Source organism: Mobula birostris, chromosome 4 (genome assembly GCF_030028105.1).
Source record: "Mobula birostris isolate sMobBir1 chromosome 4, sMobBir1.hap1, whole genome shotgun sequence".
Lineage (NCBI taxonomy): Eukaryota > Metazoa > Chordata > Chondrichthyes > Myliobatiformes > Myliobatidae > Mobula > Mobula birostris.
The window spans coordinates 18,838,967-18,860,598 of NC_092373.1; the positions used below are offsets into that span (position 1 = coordinate 18,838,967).

Below are 21,632 nucleotides of genomic sequence, written 5' to 3' on the forward strand. Positions count from 1 at the left end.
TACCAAACCATTATAGCTTAGCAATCCATGGCCAGAAATGGAAAGAATAAACAAGAGTTCTTGCGAATAACCCTGGCAGTGCTTTGAAAAAAGGTATTAGTCTGTGAAAATTATTTGAGAGCAATAAGGCATCAAACCACAATAAAATCAGAAATGCTCATTGAAATCAGATATCAGCTGTGGTGACAAGGACACGTTGCACCATATCTAATTGTACAGCTACTGTACCTCCAGAATCCTGGCAATCACATTCCTCATGGGGAAACATGACAGAGTACATTAAGTAACCGGTTTCTATAAAAACATAACCCAAGTCAATGGCAGTATTTTGGAGAGTGAATATAAGGTATTTTTAATAATCTATATTTAGGATGCAAGTTATTTTCTATTCTGCCAGACCAATTCTATTGGTTCATGGAAGAATTTACATTTGAGGTTCTGCAAATATATTTCAAAAGAGACAAAGTAAACTAAGCAGTGCAATTTCCATAGATGCTGTCTGGCCTGCTGAGTTCTTCAAGCATTTTGAGAGTGCAATTTCCTGAATGATTGCTGTTAAAGGGGAAAGTACACACACATAAGATTGCACACACAGATCTGCAACTTCAGTGAGAAAACAGGCCTGAACAGTGGCTATTGGGCAACAGCCAGTCCCCAAAGCTACATTCCTCAGGCTGACGAGAATCAAATCCAATCCATAAAATGGCACTCTACCACAGCATTTAGTGTAATGCTATTACAGAGCCAGCCATCTGGGTTCAATTCTCGTTGCTGTCTGTAAGGAGGTTATACATTCTCCCAGTGTCCGTGTGGGTGGTACCATGCTGAATTTTAATTTTATTTATTTCTAAATAAACTCAATAAAAAAGGTTATACTTGATACTTCCCACAAGATAAATTAGAGGCATTTAAAAATCCCTTAGATAGGCACATGGATAGCAGGAAAATGGAGGGTTAGATTGATCTTAAAGGTCAGCACATTGTGGGCTGAAGGGTCTGTACTGTTCTATGTTCTATTAAAAGTGCACAACTCCTGAGATGAGAACTAATAATTGGCACCTGGTTCTTTTCCAGTTGCTTGCCAGAAGCTTCTTGTTCTTTTAACTGTTCAATCGCTTTAAGTTTCTGCAACAGAGAGGAGCTTACAGTTAAGATGAACCATAACAGTTTTGCAAGATAACCATCAAACTTCAGAAGCTGACTTCTGTGAGAAAAAGGGGACCTTATGCAACTTATTAATTTATTGAGCCTATGGTGCTTTTCCTTTCTGTCATTGACATTACTCTCACCCCTAATTCCACCCTTCCATACATTTTCCACTGAACTTACCTTCTTGATGTTCTTGATTTTTTTCTCTATTTCAGGGTCGCCATGGCTCTCAACACAAGGGACCACTCTAGGTTCAGGGTCAGTCGGTACTTCTTGTATGACCTCAGATCTGCTCTCCTGCTGGAAATAAAGTGGAGGGGCAAGGGGTTGATCAGCAAGTATCTCTCTCCACTTGTAAACAGTCAGAACTTTTATTCGTTTGACAGAATCACACTACCTGGTTCAAAATAGTCAAGGCAGGAAATCAGTCATCTTTAATGATATGATCTAACAATTCTCCAACACCCAGCCACTCTTAACAAAATGCTGAAATGACCTCGTAGACCACAGAGAGGAGGCACAAGAGACCGGGGCAACACGCATATAGATGAAGTCCGGATGAGGGGTCTTGACTAGAAATATCAACAGTCCATTTTCCTCTATGCATGCTGAGTTCCTCCTGCTTTTTGTGCATTGTTCCAGTAAGCTAGGAAGCAGCTAACGACAGACAATAAATTCTGGCTTTATCAGCAATAATCACATCCTGTACAAGGATGTAGAATAATCTTACAACACTGTAGGAGGTTGCTTGTTCTATTGAGACCATGCCAAGTGTTAGCCAGTTTAATTGCATTTTTCAGCTCTCCCTAACAGCCTTGCAGGTTATAGCTCATCAGATACCTTTTAAATATAACAGTTTCCACCTCCACAGTCACATTCTCAGTGAGTTTCAGAGCCCACCAACCACAGCATGAAAAACGTTCTACTCTTTTCTAATTATTCCCCCCAATTCCTCCCCATCTCTGCTGCCTACTGATGCTCCATCCTATCTTCCTCATCAAGGCCTTATGATTTTATACAATTTAATTCAATCCAGCCTGTCTCATTTACCTAGAACAGTCCAGCCTATCCAATATTTTCTCAATTAAAATTTTCTAGTGGCAATAATTCCTTTATTCCTAATTATACATTTACTTATTTCCTCTTTATTATGCCCTTGGAACAGAGTTACCACATTGCAAACATCTTTATGTATGGATTAACTTTACAGTTCTGACATAACCTTCCAGTTTTATAACATATACAATACTGTGTAGTCACGCACACACACGTATCTATATGTGTGTGTGTGTAATATATATATGAGAGAGGGAGGGAGAGAGAGAGACACTAAGACTTTGGCATAGTACTGTACTTGTCAATGTGGAGCGGAGAATGAGTTTGTAAATTTGGTGGGAGTAAAGGATGTTGGGAATGGCCGGGGTGGAGCGCCAGTAGGGTTGCCAACTGTCCCGTATTAGCTGGGACATCCCGTATATTGGGCTAAATTGGTTTGTCCCATACGGGGCCGCTCTTGTCCCGTATTTCCCCCCTGCTAAGGTAGATCGTTCCTATGAAACCTTTCGTAAGCCGAAATGGCGTAAAGCGCATAAGCAATTACCATTAATTTATATGGGAAAATTTTTTGAGCGTTTCCAGACCCAAAAAATAACCTACCAAATCATACCAATAACACATAAAACCTAAAATAACACTAACATATAGTAAAAGCAGGAATGATATGATAAATACACAGCCTATATAAAGCAGAAATAGTGTATGTACAGTGTATCAGAATCGAGAAGATTAAGCCAAAACGGACTTGTAGAAAAAAATTGGCACGTATATGCATGCGCACGTCACGCATGCACACACAGGTGCCCGCACAAGGCTTCATGGTCATGGTAGTCTTTATCGGGGTAAACACAAGTATCCCGTATTTGACTGCGACTTTTGGCCCTTATTTGGGAGTGAGAAAGTTGGCAACCCTAAGTGCCGCGGGAGGGGTGTGGGGCCGATGGCAGAGAAGGAGTGCCAAGGTGGGGGAATGGCCCCCCTTTCCAATCATGATTTCCCCTCTCCCTGCCCCCTTCCCACTCTCAGTCAACAATAGACAGCCATATCAGAATCAGGTTTATCGTCACTCATAAATGTCATGAAATTTCTTTTTGTTTTTTTGCAACAGTAGCAGTATAATGCAATACATAAAGTTACTACAGTACTGTGCGAAAGTCTTAGGCGCCCTAGCTATATATATCTGTCCAAGACTTTTGCACAGCATGGTACTTCTGATAACAAATGAAAGTATCAATTCATAGATTCATGAAGCACAGAAGCATGGCCTTGATGTTCCTACATGCTGAGCTGAGCTAGTGCCACCTGGCTGCATTTGGCCCATATTGCTCCAAAGCTTCGCTATCCACACACCTGTTAAACACTGCCATTATCATTTCCCCTGGCACCTCGTTCCATATACCTACCAATCTCAGTTGAGGAAGTTGCCCTGCAGGTTCCCTTTAAATCCTTCCCCTCTCACCTTAAACCTATATCCTCTAGTTTTAGATTCCCCTGCTCTGAGGAAAAAAGACAGTAATCATTCACCTTTACCTATTAAAGTAGAATCTAAGAGGCTTTTAGATATGAATCTACAAGCAATGGATCACGTACAGGCTGAAGGGATTTAGTTTAATGTCAATGTTCTACAATCTTCAGGGATCAGTGACCACACACTCCTTTATTTGCTCTTCTGAATGCAACATTCCACACTTCGTCATCTGAGACAAACATTGTTTTTTTTGACCGTGTGTGTATTTTTGTAATTTACAGTAACATGATGCCTTTGCACTGTACTGCTGCTGCACAGCAACACACCATGTGAGACAAGGCATCTGACTGCAGTGGATTGTGAGGACCGTTGAGAGACTCATCGGGGTCTCTCTCAGCACCACCACATGCCCCACCCCCCCCACCTCCAGGATACACACCAGAAGTGCTGTGGTTGCAGAGCCCTCAGCATTGTCAAAGACCCCTCTTTGACCTCCCACCATCAGGCAGAAGGTACCGCAGTGCAAGAACATGGACTGGTAGGATGGGTAACAGCTTCTTCTCCCAGGCCAGGAGACTTCTGAACACACTACTGCTAGCCAGCACATATTATTTATGACAGTGACAGTAGCAGAGTCTTGAGGGCCTCCAATGGGCGTGGGTGACCATGGATGTTGCATCCCAGCAGTCAGGGCAGTACAATATGGAGAGCACACTGTCGCCCATGTAGCAGGCTCCCTTTCTCCACACAGCTGACGATTCCAAAGGAACGGCAGAGACCAATACAGTTTGGCACCAGCAGTATCACAGGAGTTGCTAGTCAGCGTTGAGTTCAATGTAGGACTGCATTAGGAACTCCAACTCCCGATTTTTCCTCAGGGTTTACACCTGAAGTCTTCCCCATGAATGGGTATAGCCGCAAGATAATGGAGGTTTGAGATCAGAGTTTTCCTTCTCCTAGATGAACTGCCAAGCCACAGCTGGCAAGCCCTCTCTGCCCAAAGCGATCTTAACGCACCAGTAACTTGCCTTTGCTCCTCCTGTCAACAGAAATGGTTCCGCCAGGCTTAGAAGCTAAGCCACATATGAAGGCAGAAGCCAGACTTGGTAGTCAGAGGCCATTTGAGACACACACCATTTAGACCATAACACTATAAGATAATTTAATAGGTATTGTGAGCTTATCCCCATTACTACTCCCAGCTAGAACAACTTTAAGGAACCAGTAGCAGTACACTATTGTATATGCACTTAATGTCAACTTGTATATCTACAGAATACTTTTTATCTGTTAATACTATTTTCTGTGATGTATATATGTACTGTATTTTGTACCTTGGTTCCCGAGGAAAGTTGTATTGTTTAACTGTATACATGTCTACAGTTGAATGATGATCAACTTGAACTTGAAATCAATGAAAATAAATCTAATTCCGATTTCCTGGTTTCAGTTGGCCACTCTTCTGTCCAAGTGACTGACAATTTCATCTCCTGAAAATCAGTGCCATACCCAAACAGCAAAGGTGTGTAGGGCAAAGTGATGCGGTATTTGGTACTTCAGAGCTCCCAATCAGTAACAGAAAAGAATACCTGCTTTGCTGCCTTTCGTGCTTCTCTTTTCTTCTGATTTTTGAGAGCTGTTTTTGACAGTTGTTTATCTGCAGTTTGTGGTTTCATGTTCTGAGGAGGTTCTTCTTCATGCTATGAAAAAAAAAATCAAATCATAGGTATCATAGTGGTACTGTCCATGAAACTGAGGTCTTGTCTGCCTTCTGAGTTGGAATTAAAAGTATCCATCTTTCAAAAAAAAAGCAGGAGATTTATTTATTGCAGGAAACCTGCCCAATGTTAATCCTTCAACTAGCATCATTAAAACAGAATTAGTGCACATGGCACAGCATTAGATGCCAATTACACAAGCTTAGAAAAAGAACTCCAAAATGCATGAGCCATCAAAAACCTCTGGTGCACTGAGCTCAGCACAGATTCACTTTAAATCTCTTAGGCTTTTACTCTTGCCAAACTCATTTTAAATCTACAATTTTAAACTTTTACGACTTTCTTCTTCTTCCCCTAATGATTCTCGCTAGATGTATTTCCTCAGACAACAGCATCTCCTTGAAATTAATATTATGTACTTGCATAACAAGATTCTTCAGATACTGGGAATCCTAAGGAACACACGCAGAGTGTTGGAGGAACCAGGCAGCATCGATGGAGGGAAATAAATATCAATCTTTTGGGGTAAGACCCTTCACACCCAGACTGATATGGAATGGGCAAGATAGAATAAGAAGGCGAGAGGAGGGGGAAAAAGTACAAGTCAACAGATGATATTTGAAACCAGGTGAGGAGGAAAGTAGGTAAGTGGGGGAGGGGGAATGAGGTAGGAAGTTGGGAGGTGATGGGTGGAAGAGTTAAAGGGCTGAAGAAGAAGGAATCTGATAGGAAAGGAGAGTGGACCATGGGAGAAAGGGAAGGAGGATATCCAGAGGTAGGTGATGGGCAGATGAGAAGGGGTGCGAGGGGAGCCAGAATGGGGATTGGCTCATCATGACCATACAGGAGTCCACAGGCCAACATGTCGGACTGGGAAGTATAATTATAATGGGTGGCTATCGGGAAACTCCGTCTATGCATGCCTTATGGTGAATATCAACAAACTACTTGCCACTAGGTGCATTACTGACAGAGAATGGAATAGAATAGATAGATACTTTATTGATTCCAGAGGAAATTACAGTGTCACAGTAGCATTACAAGTGCACAGATATAAATATTAGAAGTAGAAAGAATAAAATAAAGTTACTACAAACAGTCTAACAGGAGGGGGTCATCACTTGCCCAGCTACAGGTTGACTCATTATGGAGCCTAATGGCCGAGGGTAGGAATGACCTCACAGAGTGCTCTTTGAAACAGCGCAGTTGTCTTAGCCTATTACTAAAAGTGCTGCTCTGTTCAGCCAAAGTGGCATGTAGAGGGTGAGAAACATTGTCCAGAATTGCCAAAATTTTCCGTAGGGTCCTGTGTTCTACCACAGCCTCCAATGTGTCCAGTTGACTCCTATAACAGAGACAGCCTTTCTAATCAGTTTATTGAGCCTGTTGGCATCACCGTACAGATGCCATTGCAGGCCTGCCTTCTCCAACAGTTGGAAACTCTTCCCATTTGATACACAACTGGATTAGAAGTCTCTGAAAATGATTAGGGTAAAGGCAGGAAGTTATACAGTCAGCTCTTCAGACCACTCCATCCATGCTGACAATCAGGAACCTCTCAATGCAATTCACATTTTTTTTCCTATCTCTGCTGATTCCCACAAAACCCTTCACACCTGATTCAGGTGCACAGGGCAATTTATATCAGCTAATTAACGTACCAACCAGCATAACTTTGGGAAGAAAATAAAGCATCTGGGGCAAACTCAGGTAATCATAAAAATGCTCCTCAAAATCTGACACCCAAGGATCGAACCTGGGTCTCCAGAGCTGCAAAGCAACTGCAATAATGCATATGCCCTGGTGCTGAGGAACCTACTCCTGAACCAAGAGTTCTTCACATAATCATTGAACCTCTGCCTAATGTCACAATTAAGATAAGCAAATTCAATATAGCTCAACCAGAGATCTTCCTCAGTGAAAAACTGAGTAGCATATGCTGTTAATGATACATTACTTGTGCCAGCCAGGGGGCTTATGGGTTTATTATTCTCACATGTACTGAGCTAGAGTGAAAAGCTTGTCTTGTATACCGTTCATACAGATCAAATCATCACACAGTGCATTGAGCTAGGACAAGATAAAACAAAAAAAAAGCAAAATAAAATGTAAAAGCTACCAAAAGTGTGGGTAAAAGATAAAGTGCAAGATCATACTAAGGTAAATTGTGAGGCCAAGAGTCTAACATATCATACAAGAGCCTGATAACAGCCTGACAGAAGCTGTCCTTGAGGCTAGTGGCACATGCTTTCAGAATTTTGTATTTTTAGTCTGATGGGAAAGGGAGAAGAGAGACTGTTTGGGCTGGGTGGGGTCTGTGATGATGCTGAGCTGAGCTGTACCACATCTCTCTGCAGTTTCTTGCGGTCACGTGCAGAGCAGTTGCCTTACCAAGCGGATACGCATCCAAACAGAACTCATTGTTAAACATTTGGAAGAGTCAACAGAGACAGGCTGAATTTCTTCAACCGCCTGATGAAGTAGAGATGTTGGTGAGCTTTCTTAACAGTGACAGCAAAATGGTTGGACTGGAACAGGCTGTTGCCCTAACAGGCCTATGGCCAATTTTCATTAAGCTTGAACATTTTTTAATATATTGCTAAGTTTTGAAGAAATCAGAGCAATTGCTCTTTATTATTGATTGTTTGAATAAAGCTCAGGGCAGCCACACCTCACCTCACATGCAGGAAGGATAAAGATTATAGAGAAAATCATAAGATATAGGAGCAAATTTAGGCCATTTGGCCCATCCAGCACGCTCCTTTCATAATGCCTTTCATTAATGAAGAAGACTAGCTCATTTAGCTGTTTTTCCATTTGACAGTGCTTTCATCTGACAGCCTTAATAAAACTGACAGCTCAGTTCCTCATTTCACCAACCTATTTACAGGAATGAAGTTCAAGTGTGGATGATATAGGTGCGCTCAACTGAGTTTGGTGTTCTACATATGAAATGCTATTGAAATTAATTTTCATACATGTCAAAAGGTCAAGTGTTGGCATTCATATACCTATAAGATTAAAAAGCAGCTTCAGCAAGTGCTTCACAAACACCAAATTCAAAGAGTTTAAACCAGTGAACAAGTAATACAAATATAATTAACACTGAATTCCCCTGGCTACAAGAGTGGGATTGTCGAAGAGCAGTGGCTGCATGTGGTCTGAGGGCTCCAGTTTTCTCAAAGTTCATTTATTATCAAAGCATGTGTACTCTATACAACCTCAAGGTTCTCTGTCTTACAGAACTTTAATGCTGGTGTGCACAAGAGAGATACATCTCTCACTAGCCTGATTTGGAATATGGCAAGAGCTAAAGTAACAGCATCAGCTAACTTCACAGGCATTTTCCAATCAATGGATCTGACCTAGTGTGAGATGAGGAGCTGCTGCATGAAACATGGCTCCAAGAAAACATTCCATGTACCATCAATCTTCAGGCCATGTCACTTAGGGACTTGTGCTAATATTGTTTTGTGACTGTCTGCTAATGTAACTGTATGTGCTGTGCGCAAAATGTATGCACTATTTTGCACCTTGACCCCTCAGGAATGCTGTTTCATTTAGCTGTATACATGCTATGTGTATGGTAAACATATCATTAATGTGTATGGTTGAATGACAATTGAAAATGCACTTGACCTTAATAATAAACAGAATAGGATCTTATCTATTGCCTTTAATTAATCTGAGAAGTTTTTGACTGAGAGATAATTATTATTTGCAGGTTTAGCTGGCAGAATTCCTATTTGAGGTCAGTGAAGACAAAATATGTTGATCCATTAAAATGGAAGCTTTGTGTTTCTCTTTTCCCCGTAAAATCCACAACTTACACCTAGATAGTCAGAACAACCACGAGAATGAGCATTTTTCAGGAGTTTCTCATACTAAGGTGGAACTTGATACTTTAACTTCATTGCATCATACGATATTGGGAAATCTGGGTGCCACGGTGGCATGGTGGTTCGTACAACATTTTATAGCACCAGCAATCAGCAACCGGCGAACAATTCCCATCGCTGCCTGCAAGGAGTTTGTATGTTCTCCCTGTGACCATGTGGGTTTCCTTCAAGTCTTCCGATTTCCTCCCACATTCCAGAGACAAACATGTTAGGGTTAGGAAGCATGTCGACACATGTGGGCTGCCACTAGCACATCCTCGGACTGTGCTGGTCATTGACACAAATGACCAATTTCATTGTAGGTTTGATGTACATGTGACAAGCAAAGCTAATCTTTCTCTGTATTTGTAAGAATAACATGAAAAATATATTTAATGCTGCACAAACTTCAGAAAGGGCACCCACATTCCAAAGTGTACCGAATGTCACTCACCAGTTTGATGCTGGTTACTGGCTTGTTTCTCAGTGCAGGAGGTCTGTAAGCCTGTGCAGGCTTGGCGTCAATACTAGGAACATCATTGGGAACTGTCTGATATTTGATGGCCTTTTCAGGGAACACACCATCTACAAATGGCTGCCACTGGACTTCCCAGAGCTCAGAGTTTGATGGCACTTCAATTTTGTGATGAACTACACCACTGTAGTGCCAGATCTTAAATCCGTTGCTAACCCGTAACCTTGGCGCACAAGTTGCTGTTACGATGTGCTCGCCATCGGGGCACCATGAGAAATAGGTAGTGTCAGGAGCCTGCGGCTTTGAAATCTGTTTGTACTTTTTCACATCCCAGACCTCCATTTGCCCTCGGAGATTTCCAAAGCCTGCCAGCACCAGGATGTGTCCCTGAGGGCTATAGAAGGCTGCATTCCGAGGGCCAGTGCCAAAGTCAAAGACTGGGTCACACTTCTGATTGAAGACTGTAACTTTGGCAGGCATGAAACCATAAACGACACAGAATTCGAGTGAATTTGGATTCCAGACCACATCATAGATTGGGCCATTTTTCGCTGAAAGAAAGAAAATTGTTTCAACATTAACATGCTGTCATGAAACTCATTTTGAATAGCAGTATCCTCCATTAATGCAACATCTTTAACTTGTGGAGGAAAATGTTTCAAAGCAATGCAGAAACATGTAATCAACAATATACACCTAACCCAAAGGAAAAATTAGGAGCTTGCATAAAATTAATGTTTCAAAAAAGATAGAGGGCTAAAATCTTTTGAGCCAACCAATTTTCATTCCTCAGTTATGAATAACCAAAGCAGAAAATCCTGTTAATGCTGTTCCGGATCTTTGTCCCTTTCCAATTGGCTCAAATATTTGACTAATAAATGCAGTTCAAATTAAATTAATGAGTTGTGAAGCATTTTTTGGGGATTCATAACAAGGATGCACAAGACACAGTATGAATGCAAGTTCACTTGATCTTTCTAGCTGTATTCTCTGTCAAGTGAGAAAGAGGCACAGCTACTCCAGCTGACTTCCCATCCTGCACTCCTTTCTATGTCACTTCCAAAACAGAGCATGGAGTATTACGGCACAGTACCGGCCCTTCGGCCCACAATGTTGCTTTGACCTTTTAATCTACTCTAAGGTCAATCTAACGCTTCCCTTACAGAGCCCTCCGCTTTTCAGTGACTATCACCCAGTAGTTACATCCACTGTAATGAAGCGCTTTGTGAGGTTGGTGATGAAACATATCAACTCCTGCCTGAGAAGTGATTTGGATCCGCTCCAATTTGCCTACCAGCACAACAGATGCCATTTCATTGGCTCTTCACTCAAGCCAGGAACATTTAGACTGCAAAGACAGCATGATGCTCTTTCTTGGCTATAGCTTGGCATTCAACACTATCATCCCCTCAAAACTAATCAATAAGCTTCAGAGACCTTGGCCTCAATACCTCCTTGTGCAATTGGATTCCCGATTTCCTCACTTGCAGACCCCAGTCAGTTCAGATTGGCAACAACATTTCCATCAAAATTTCAATCAGCACAGGGGCACCACAAGGCTGTGTGCTTAGTCCCCTGCTCTATTCGCTTTACACTTATGACTGTGTGGCTCAACACAACTCCAATGAAGAAAGCACAGCAACTCCCTACTTCCTTATGAGTTTGCAAAGAGGGGATAACTTCACTCAACTTTACTCGCACCATCACTGAATTGTTCCCACATCCTATGGACTCACTTTTAAGGACTTTTTAATCTCATGTTCTCATTATTTATTGCTTTTTTATTTATTATTATTATTATTATTATTTATTTTTTTCTCTTTCGTATTTGCACGGTTTGTTATCTTTTGCACATTGGCTGTTAGTCCATCCTGTTGGGTGCAGTCTTTCATTAATTCTATTTTGTTTCTGAGACTTACTATGTATGCCTGCAAGAAAATACATCTCAGTGTTGTATATAATGGTATATATGTACTTTGATAATAAACTTACTTTGAACTTTTCTATCGCATAGGTGGCTAAGAGTTTCTAAAGTGTCCCTAATACATCCACCTCCACCCCAGTTCCACACATCCACTACTCTGTTAAAAAAAAAACACCTCTGACATCCCTCCTATACTTTCCTCCAATCACCTCTCATATTAGCCATTGCCACCTTGGGGAAAAGGCGCTGGCTGCTCACTCGATCAGTACCCCGTATCATCATATACACCACACTTCCCATCCTCCTTCACTCCAATAGAACAGGCATAGCTCGCTCAACCTGTTCTCATAAAACATGCTCTCTTATCCAGCCAGCATCCTGGTAAATCTCTTTTGCACACTCTCTAAAGTCATAGAGCACTACAGCACAGAAAAAGACCTTCAGTCCATTTAGTCCGTACTGAACTGTAATTCTACCTAGTCCCATCAACCCACACCTGGACCACAGCCCTCCATATCCCTCTGTCCAAGTACTCATCCAAACTTCTCTTAAATGGTGCAATCGAACCCACATCTACCACTTCCACTGGCAGATCGTTCCATGCTTACACTGCCTTCTGAGTGAAGAGGTTCCGCCCTCAGGTTCCCCTTAAATAATTTTGATTTGTTAAGGAGAAAACTGGAAAACTCTAGCCAATCACTGACCACATTTGACAGAACTGTGTAGCAGATAGATTTACACAAGCAAAGAAAGCCTGATTACAATCACCGAACAAGCCCATGGCAAGCGTCAGCAGCTTCCTAATCTTACTTACAAAACAAATGTATGAAAAATACATACGCAGCTGCACTAATGCAGTTTCTCCGTTGGATGCTATATAGTGTAGGGTTTGTTCGCCATAATAGGATGCTCCCGACTTGTCCACATCGGTACTGGCAATCACCAACAGTGCAGTTCCTGAGGGAAGGAAACATTTGCATTGAAATCTTGACGACACAGCAATTATTTGCATTTTGCATGATAAAGCATTCTAAGGTGCTTCATCTTGCAATCAAAAACTGAACTGCATGAAGAAACATTGGGACAGAATCAAGAACTTGATACTTAATTGTCACCAAACAATTGAAACTAGAAAGTACAATCATCACAGCGATATTTGATTCTGCGCTTCGCACTCCCTGGAGTACAAATAGATAGTAAATATTAAGAATTTAAATTATAAATCATAAGTAGAAAATAGAAAATGGAAAGTAAGGTAGTGCAAAAAAAAAACGAGAGGCAGGTCGAGATATTTGGAGGGTACGGCCCAGATCCCGGTCAGGATCCGTTCAGCAGTCTTATCACTGTTGGAAAGAAGCTGTACCCAAACTTGGCTGTACGAGTCTTCAAGCTCCTGAGCCTTCTCCCGGAGGGAAGAGGGACGAAAAATGTGTTAGCTGGGTGATCGATGAGATAGGTCTTAAGGAGCATTTATGAAGGAGAATCAGAGAGGCAGATAAGGACAGGTTGATAATCCATCAACTATCCATCGATCATCAAGGACCCCCACCACTTAGGACATGCTCCGTTCTTACTGCTGCCTCAGGTCCCCTACCACCAGGTTCAGGAACAGTTATTGCCCCTCAACCATCAAGCTCTTGAGCTAGAGGGGCTAACTTCACTCACCCCAACACCAAACTGGTTCCACGACCTATGCACTTAACTTTTAAGACCTCTATAATTCATGTTCTCAATATATATAGCTTGTTTATTTGTTATTGTTATTATTTTGTTTCTGTTTTCTTTTTCTTTTGCATTTGCACAATTTGCTGTATTTTGCACATTGGGTGTTTGTCCATTTTTGCTTGTGTTCAGTTTTTCATTGATTTTACTGTATTTCTTTGTATTTACTGTGTATGCCTACAAGAAAATGAATCTCAGGGTAGTATATGGTGACATATATGTACTTCAATAATAAAATTTACTTTGAACTTTGCCCATTCCTGTACTACTGACTCTGCTTGAACAAATATAAAGATGTGATACTTGATTATTTAACATTTGACTGAAGTAGCAATTTTGGCCTTGATTGCAAGAACTGGCAGCTTTTCAAGTAATTGGGATTGCAGTCATAACCTTGAACTCTGACCCTAGCCTCATCTGGCATTTACAGTCACCGTGCAATTGTTTCGATGAAAGATCATAGAGCTGAAATAATAACTCTGTTCCTCTTTCTTGCTGTAGTCATTTTAAGTTTTCACTTCTAATTATTTTAATGGATGTCAGTGGTAAAAACGTTTGCCAAAATATCTCTTCCTATTCTGGAGTTACTGAGTACAATTGTGATATTTCTGTTGTCACATAAATGACAACAGATGTATTCCTTGAATAGGTTAGCACTTTGATAGGCAATGGTTTCAGTTCTGCTTTGTTTGGAGTTTGAGAAGATTTGGTACTTATAAATTTCTATAAATGTACAGCAGAGAGCATTCATCACTGTCGGGTATGGGGCCTCCAATGCACTGAATGGCAAGGGACGGCAGTGGGTTCCAGACTCACTGGCCAGCTCCAATATGTGCACAGCCTTCCTGCCATTGAGGACATCTACAAAAGGCCAAAAGACCCTCACTATCCAGGACACATCCCCTTCTCATTACTGCCATCTGCAAGAAGGTACAGGAGCCTGAAAATCCACATTCAATGATTCAGAAACAGCTTCTTCCCCTCCACCATCATTACTGAACCGTTCATAAATGGCAGCTCATTATTCCTTATTTATTTTAGTAATTTATAGTAATTTTATGTCCTTTACTGCTGTTGCAAGATAACAAATTTCACATCATAAATCACTGATAATAAATATTATTCTGATTATTCCAAAAAGTTTGTTAAGTTGAAGCTATTGCCGTGTTTTGTTTTCAAACACCTCAAAAGATCAGAAAAGACAATCTGACCAAAACAGAAACTAGAAATAACACTGGGAAGTGCAGCTATAATCCTCTGCAGCTTGTATTAGTTTGAGAAACTCAACTATCGAGGATTTATTTTTACATGCCGAGAAAGGACAAACTAGCAAGGGCAGCAGCTTTAGCAGGGACAACATAGTGAACATGAAGAAGGGGAAGTGAATTCATACCCACTCAACAAATTCCTAATCTCAGCCCAACAGTCGGGCAGGGATGGTGACAGAAGACAACCAAGTAGAGGACAGTACATACAGCTGCTCACTGCCTCAAACTAGAAACAGCTCAATTGCCCACCTTTAATGTCATGGTAGAGACCACATCAGAGCCTAAAGAAATGAACTAAGAGTGAAATTTAAGTAGCATTTCACTTGGCCAGATATCAAAAGAGAAAAGTATTTTTTATTCCTTTATATGAATTTTACCATAAACTACTTCAGTTACTGAAACAATGCACCAGTCATTTTTAATGAGTGAGATGATGGGATGGAGATGTTTTTCTCAGTTTCCTGTCACATCGAGGCCTTCAGATATTTAATATTGCAAGTTAAGCCAACACATTAACAGCTGGTTATAAAGCCTTTTTGTGCAAGCAAGATCACTTGATATGTTGTGGGAATGTCAAAAGAAATCCTACCTTTCTTATTCCAAAGCATTGTCACTTTGTCAGCTTTGAAAAAACTTTTATTTGCCAAGGCAGAGGACGGGCCATCAAAATTTGGATACTGGTACAATCGAACAAATGACGGTGCACCCTTCGATCCAGGCACATAAACAGCAACCTTATAAAATAAAAAGAGTTTGCTCTGTTCTCAAATGGTATTTCAAAACATCTACTTCATATACAAGTTTCTTTATTGAAAAAGTATGCTTCACGAAAATGATTTGTGTGAAAATACTGTTAAAACAATTGATAGAAGCCCTCATTTTAAGCAAAAAAAAAGGATTGAACTTAGTCACCGGAGACACAACTTTCGAAGGGAGAGCAGAGTTAAGATACAAAGTCAATTTGTTTGAGTGAGCTAGGGTGTTTCTCTTTGGAGCAAAGTCGACTTGAAGAGGTGTCTAAGATGATAAGGGACGTGGATCCAGTGACCAGCCAGCACCTTTCTCGCAGGGTGGAAATGGCAAATCTGAGGGGGCATGGTTTTAAGATGAATGGAGAAAAGTGTTGGAGGAATGTCAGAGGTAGGTTTTAGTTTTACACAGTGAGTTTTACACATCCTGCCATGGGTGGTAGTAGAGTCAGATACATTAAGGAAATTTCAGAAACTCTTAGATAGGTGCATGGATAAAAGAAAAATGGAGGGCTATGTGGGAGGGATTGATCTTCGGGTAAGTTAAAGGATCAGCACAGTATTGTGGGCTGAAGAGACTGTACAATGCCATACTGTTCTATGTCGGTCACTGTTAGGACTATATACGAAGGTCCTCCTGAGGTGTCGTGGACTACGCAATCTTATGCAAGCACATATTCAAAACCAATCCCCAAGTTGTCTTCAGCTTGTATAATGGTGCATTTATAAAAATGGGCTTTATTTTTATCACTCACAAAATAGAGGACATTCATCAACTGGTCCCGGCTGAAACAGGCCAACAATAAAAGTCCATGATAATGTCTGGAAAACATGGACCACTTTCCAGATCGTGAAAGCAACCCTCTCAATGAGGGCAGCCATGCATGATAAAATTTACCATCAGCTTCTGGTTGCTGGATACAAAGAATGTTCAAAGATCAAGATCTCCAAACCTCCAAAACGTTCATGGCCCACTAAGTATCTGTATACCCTCCTTTTTGCACCACCCAAAGCAGATACCTAAAGTGCTGGGGAGTGACCATCAATGCTGTCTCCATAAAACCTCCCTGAATTCATTGGCAGGATAAATGAGCCAATATCAGTGACTTTTCTAAGGGTTACAGTCCCAACATCCAACTCCTCGTTGCTTCAGTAAAGCAGCCAGCATAAAATCAAAGACCCCATCTACTCCAGACATTCTCTCTTCTCTACTCACCAGGCTCTAGGACAGATTCTATCCTCTGCATTCAGACTCTTGAATGAACATCTTGTTTGATAAGATGGACTCTTTGGCCTCACAATCTACCTCATTAAGATTTTGCACTTCATCGTTTACCTGCACTGTGGTTTTTTTTGGTGGCATTTACATTTTATTCTGCATCGTTATTGTCTTACCTTATCCTAATACAATGCACTGTGTAATGATTTGATCTGTATAAACAGTATGCAAGACAAGCTTTACACTCTATCTTGATACATATGACAATAACTAACCAAAAGTCTAATGGACAGTCTACATTGTTCACATCAGCCCAAAAACAATCACATTAGCCTAAGTTTGTCATATTTCAAATCTTTTCAGGAATTTTACCCAAGAGAAGAAAACAAATAGAATGAATGATATCAAGGCGATAAATGGAAAAGTTTCCAGGATGTCCTCAAAATCTCCTTGAAGAAGTGTAACATTCACTTTGATTCAGATGAGCACTCAAAATGCAAGAGGATGATACTGGAAAGCATTTGGAACCTACAGCCCATGTGATGGGAGAATTCTAAAGCTCAAAATAATAAGACGCGAAGTACTTCCAACTACCAAACTAACTACCCCATCCAGCACCATATTTCCAGCCTGTCACAGAGTCTGTGGGTCCCACGTGATGTTGGAGAGAAAGAGTTAGATCACAGATCAGCTACATTAATGAATGGTGAAACAGATTCCAGGGCCAAATAGCCTACCTTTGATCCTATGTTCTTATAGCATTAGACACTCTGCTCCTTGTGCAGAGTGACTAACGCCTGGAATGGGTTCTGGATTAACTTCAGGAATAGAGTGACGCTGTAATTTAATTGGCTGAAATGGATGGAGAACAGTGAGAGGAGGTTTGAGCTAGAGTGAGCCAAATCTTCCTCATATGCAACAGATGTAATACTGTGAACTGGCTTATCCTTATGACCCGCAGTTGAGAGACACAACGTCCTGACGAAGGGTCTCAGCCGAAAATGTCAACTTGTTTATTCCTTTCTGTTGATGCTGCTTGACCTGCTGAGCTCCTCCAGCATTTTGTATGTGTTACTCTGGATTTCCAGCATCTGCAGATTCCCTTGCATGTATACCGCTCAAATGTAAAGTTATGATGGTTAAGTTGAAGTCAGTAATTTAAAGGCAGTTAGAATCTGGGGTTCTGTTGTGTTTGGAAATGACTTTACCCAATAACTATTTTTACAAATATACCACACAAAACATACAACGGGAAGCAAATGATAAAAGTACCTTGCAGGGCTGAGGTCCTGGTGACAATGCAAAATCTGATACTTTCTGCAAGTGGAGTTTGTGTGCGATTTTATCTGTTATGAAGGGATTGGGAAATGAACGTTAATAAAATTCATCACAAAATATTGCTTTACTGATTTCCACTGTGTAAATACACATTACAAATACATACTGCCCAATAACATTGAAATAAACATTTCAAATCTTTTCCAGGAACTTTACCCAAGAGAAGAAAACAAATAGAATGAATGATATCAATAAGGCAGATGTGAGTAGTCTCACACTAAGGGGACTTATGTTTTTAGTGCTTACATAAATGTAAATTAATCTATATCTCCTGTTTCTTCTGCCAAGCTCTCTTTAGAACTTAAAACATTTCAGATCATTAAAAAGAAATCATTATTTTCCAGTCTTCTACAAAATATGCTAGTTACTGAACATTCAGGGTCTCACGGTCTCTCCCTCAATTGGCTATCCTTCATATGTAATTGTGAGTAATGTCAGGCCTTGGACCTGACCTCACTGATATCTTGGTGCTCACTTTCCTGGAGGAATTCAACTGAAAGTTCAAGAATACATTTCGTTATCCTCCTTTTGATTAAGTGCCATCAAAACCAAGATGACCCAGCTCAGAGAAGATCACAGATTTGGTCTAAGGACTTTGGTGATATCTTTAGGAACCCACACCATTTGATTCATTTATCCATAGCAAGGGAAAATACTCATTTATTACAGCTGTTCAGTCTGCTTTTATTGTTGAGAGAGAAAAAAAATACATTAGTTTACAATTTTGGAAACTCAAAACACATGAGAACAGAGATAAGGAGGGATTTCTTTAGCCAGAGAGTGGTGAATCTGTGGAAGTATTTGCCACAGACAGTTGTGAAGTTCATGCAATTGGGTATGCTTGAAGCAGTGGATGATAGGTTCTTGATTAGTAGGGGAAGAAATGTTACTGAGAGTAGCAGGAGAATGGAGTAGAGATGGAAAATCAATCAGCCATGATTGAATGGTGGAGCTGACTCGATGGGCCAAATGGCCTAATTCTGCTCCTATGTCTTATGGCAGTGGTCCCCACCCTCCGGGCTGCGGACCGATACCGGGTCTTATGGTCTTATGTTTTTTTGACTGATCACGGAACAACCAACTGTACCAATCATCTTTTATTGTGAAACCACACCAACAAATAGTTTTATAAAAACTTACATTGTATTTAATAATGTCATTTCTTTCCTGTTATATCACAATAAACAATAGGTACAAATAACCTCACCAGGGTAATTCAGAATATTTTAAATCTGGAAATGTTCTTCAGATGTTCATTCATTGGATTTGTTCGGTAACCTCACTAGCTGATTTACTCTAAAGGCCAAAAATTATTTATGGATATCAATTTACAGCACATAACTTATTTTTTAAGAAAAAGCTTCAAGTATAGATAAAGTTCACTTTCTGCACAATTCTCTTGTTTCTGAGTGATTTGGATGAAATTACATACCAAATGCATTTCCATCAAAGAACTGTACTTCATTGTTTACATTTCTTGCACAAATACTTTCATCATCTGACCAGCAAGGGCACCTAATCTCACAAGGAAAACAAAAGCAGTTATTAACGTATGACACGTGATAACATGATATCTAAAACGAATGAGCGATTTTTAAACATTGCTCCCAAAACATTGGGAAAAATTCTCTGTACTTTACAGTTATTGTTTTCAAGTAATACAGCAGTTACATTACTGGATGAGTAACCTTACAGCACGACCTAACAACCCAGATATGAAAGTTCGAATCTCAGCATGGCAGCCGTGAAACTTTAATTCAATTATAACCTGCTACTACAAAACAACCTCAAAGTAAATTTATTATCAAAGTTCACATACATCACCAAATACAAACCTAAGAGTGATTTTCTTGCAGACATACTCAATAAACCTAATAACCAGAATAAAATCAATGAAAGCGGGCACCAACAGGCCAGACAACCACTGTGCAAAAGACAACAAACTGTGTAAATACTAAAAGAAAAAAAGGAAATAATAATAATAAATAAATAAGCAATAAATTATCGAGAACAGGACGTGAAGAGTCCTGGAAAGTGAATCCATAGGTTGTGGGAACAGTTCAGTGACGGGGGAAGTGAAGTTGTCTCCTCTGGCTCAAGAGCCTCATGGTAATAACTGTTTCTGAACCTGGTGGTGTGACTCCTGAGGCTCCTGAACTTTCCTCCTGATGGCAGCAGCAAGAAGAGAGGATAGCCTGCGTGGTGGGGTCTTTGATAGTGGATGCTGCTTTCTTGTGGCAGTGCTCCTTGTACATGTGCTCAGTGGTGGGGAGGGCTTTATCTGTGGCGGATTGAGCAGTACCCACTACCTTTTGTTGGATTTTCCGTTCAAGGGCATTGGTGCTTCCATACCAGGCTGTGATGAAGCCAGTCAATATACTCTTCACCACACATCTATAGAAGTTTGTCAGAGTTTTAGATGTCATGCCAGATCTTCACAGACTCCTAACGAAATAGAGACGCTGCTGTGCTTTCTTCATAATTGCACTAAGTGCTGGACCCAAGACAGGTCCTCCAAAACAATAACACTGAGGAATTTAAAGTTGCTGACCCCCTCCTCCACCTTTGATCCCCCGATAAGGACTGGCTCCTGGATCTCAGGTTTCCTCCTCCTAAGGTCAATTATCCTTGGTCTTTCTGACATTGAGTGAGAGGTTGTTGTTGTGGCACCACTCGACCAAATTTTCAATCTCCCTCTTACATGCTGCTTCATCACCACTTTTAATTCAGCCTACAACAGTAGTGTTGTCAGCAAACTTAAATATGGCAGTCATAAGTGTAAAGCAAGTAGAGCAGGGAGCTAAGCACACAGTCTTGTGGTGCACCTGTGCTGAAAGAGATTGTGGAGATGTTGTTGCCAATCCAAACTGACTGGGGTCTACAAGAGAGGCAATTGAGGATCCAATTGCAAAGGAGGTATTGAGGCCAAGCTCTTGAAGCTTGTTGATTATTATGTGGGGGAAAATATTGTAAGTTAACGATTTTGATAGACAAAGGGTTAATCTTGGCTTTTTGAGTATGGAAAACAGTTTGCAGCTTAGTTTGTTATAGATACTGCCTTGGCTTTCAGCAGAGACAATTCTTAGAATAAATACTTGCAGTTGCTTGTCTTGTAAGAATTAGACTCAAGCATACAAGACAAACTGTTTGTAAATACAAAGCTATACACAGGATGGAATTTTTTAATTTTTGGATGTTGCAATGGGTATAGTTTATTACAGGAGAACTGCATGTGAACCTAGTTTATCTTTTCTAATTCACAAGGTTAATCGAACAGCCTTTGCTTTTGCAGTCGATTTGTACATGTATATAAGGAGCTGTGCTCTCTGTATCATTTGGAGTTCGAAACCCACTGTCAGAGGTTCCACTCCCCACGATATCGTGAATAAAGTTCTCAGTACTTCGAAGTCCATGTCTAATTTACTTGCAATCAACTCTAATCGAATTTCCTTAGCAAATTAATTTTCCTAAAAATTATTTTTGAGGGAATGATAGGATTGAATGCCAAGCTGTAGTCTATAAAGAGCATCCTGATCTTTGTTGTCCAGATATTCCAGTGTTGAGTGAAGAAACAATGAAATGGCATCAGCTGTGGACCTGTTGTGCTGGTAGGCAAATTAGAGTGGATCCAAGTCACTTCTCAGGCAGGAGTGGATAAGTTTCATCAC

At 40.6% G+C, this 21,632-nt stretch overlaps 1 protein-coding gene across 3 annotated transcripts in view; it reads right to left on the reverse strand.

The window, feature by feature from the left end:
- eif2a (eukaryotic translation initiation factor 2A) overlaps positions 1-21,632 on the reverse strand; it is a 60,879-nt gene that overhangs the window by 5,339 nt on the left and 33,908 nt on the right. For 2 of the 3 annotated variants that reach the window (XM_072254979.1, XM_072254981.1), the window contains exons 6-13: positions 19,397-19,479; positions 17,899-17,972; positions 15,248-15,392; positions 12,509-12,625; positions 9,724-10,295; positions 5,263-5,373; positions 1,330-1,449; positions 1,060-1,125 (exon numbers count right to left, since the gene is read on the reverse strand). In XM_072254979.1, coding sequence (XP_072111080.1) covers positions 1,060-1,125; positions 1,330-1,449; positions 5,263-5,373; positions 9,724-10,295; positions 12,509-12,625; positions 15,248-15,392; positions 17,899-17,972; positions 19,397-19,479 — 1,288 coding nt within the window. The remainder of the gene's footprint in view (positions 1-1,059; positions 1,126-1,329; positions 1,450-5,262; positions 5,374-9,723; positions 10,296-12,508; positions 12,626-15,247; positions 15,393-17,898; positions 17,973-19,396; positions 19,480-21,632) is intronic. The other variant, XM_072254980.1, reaches the window with a different exon arrangement.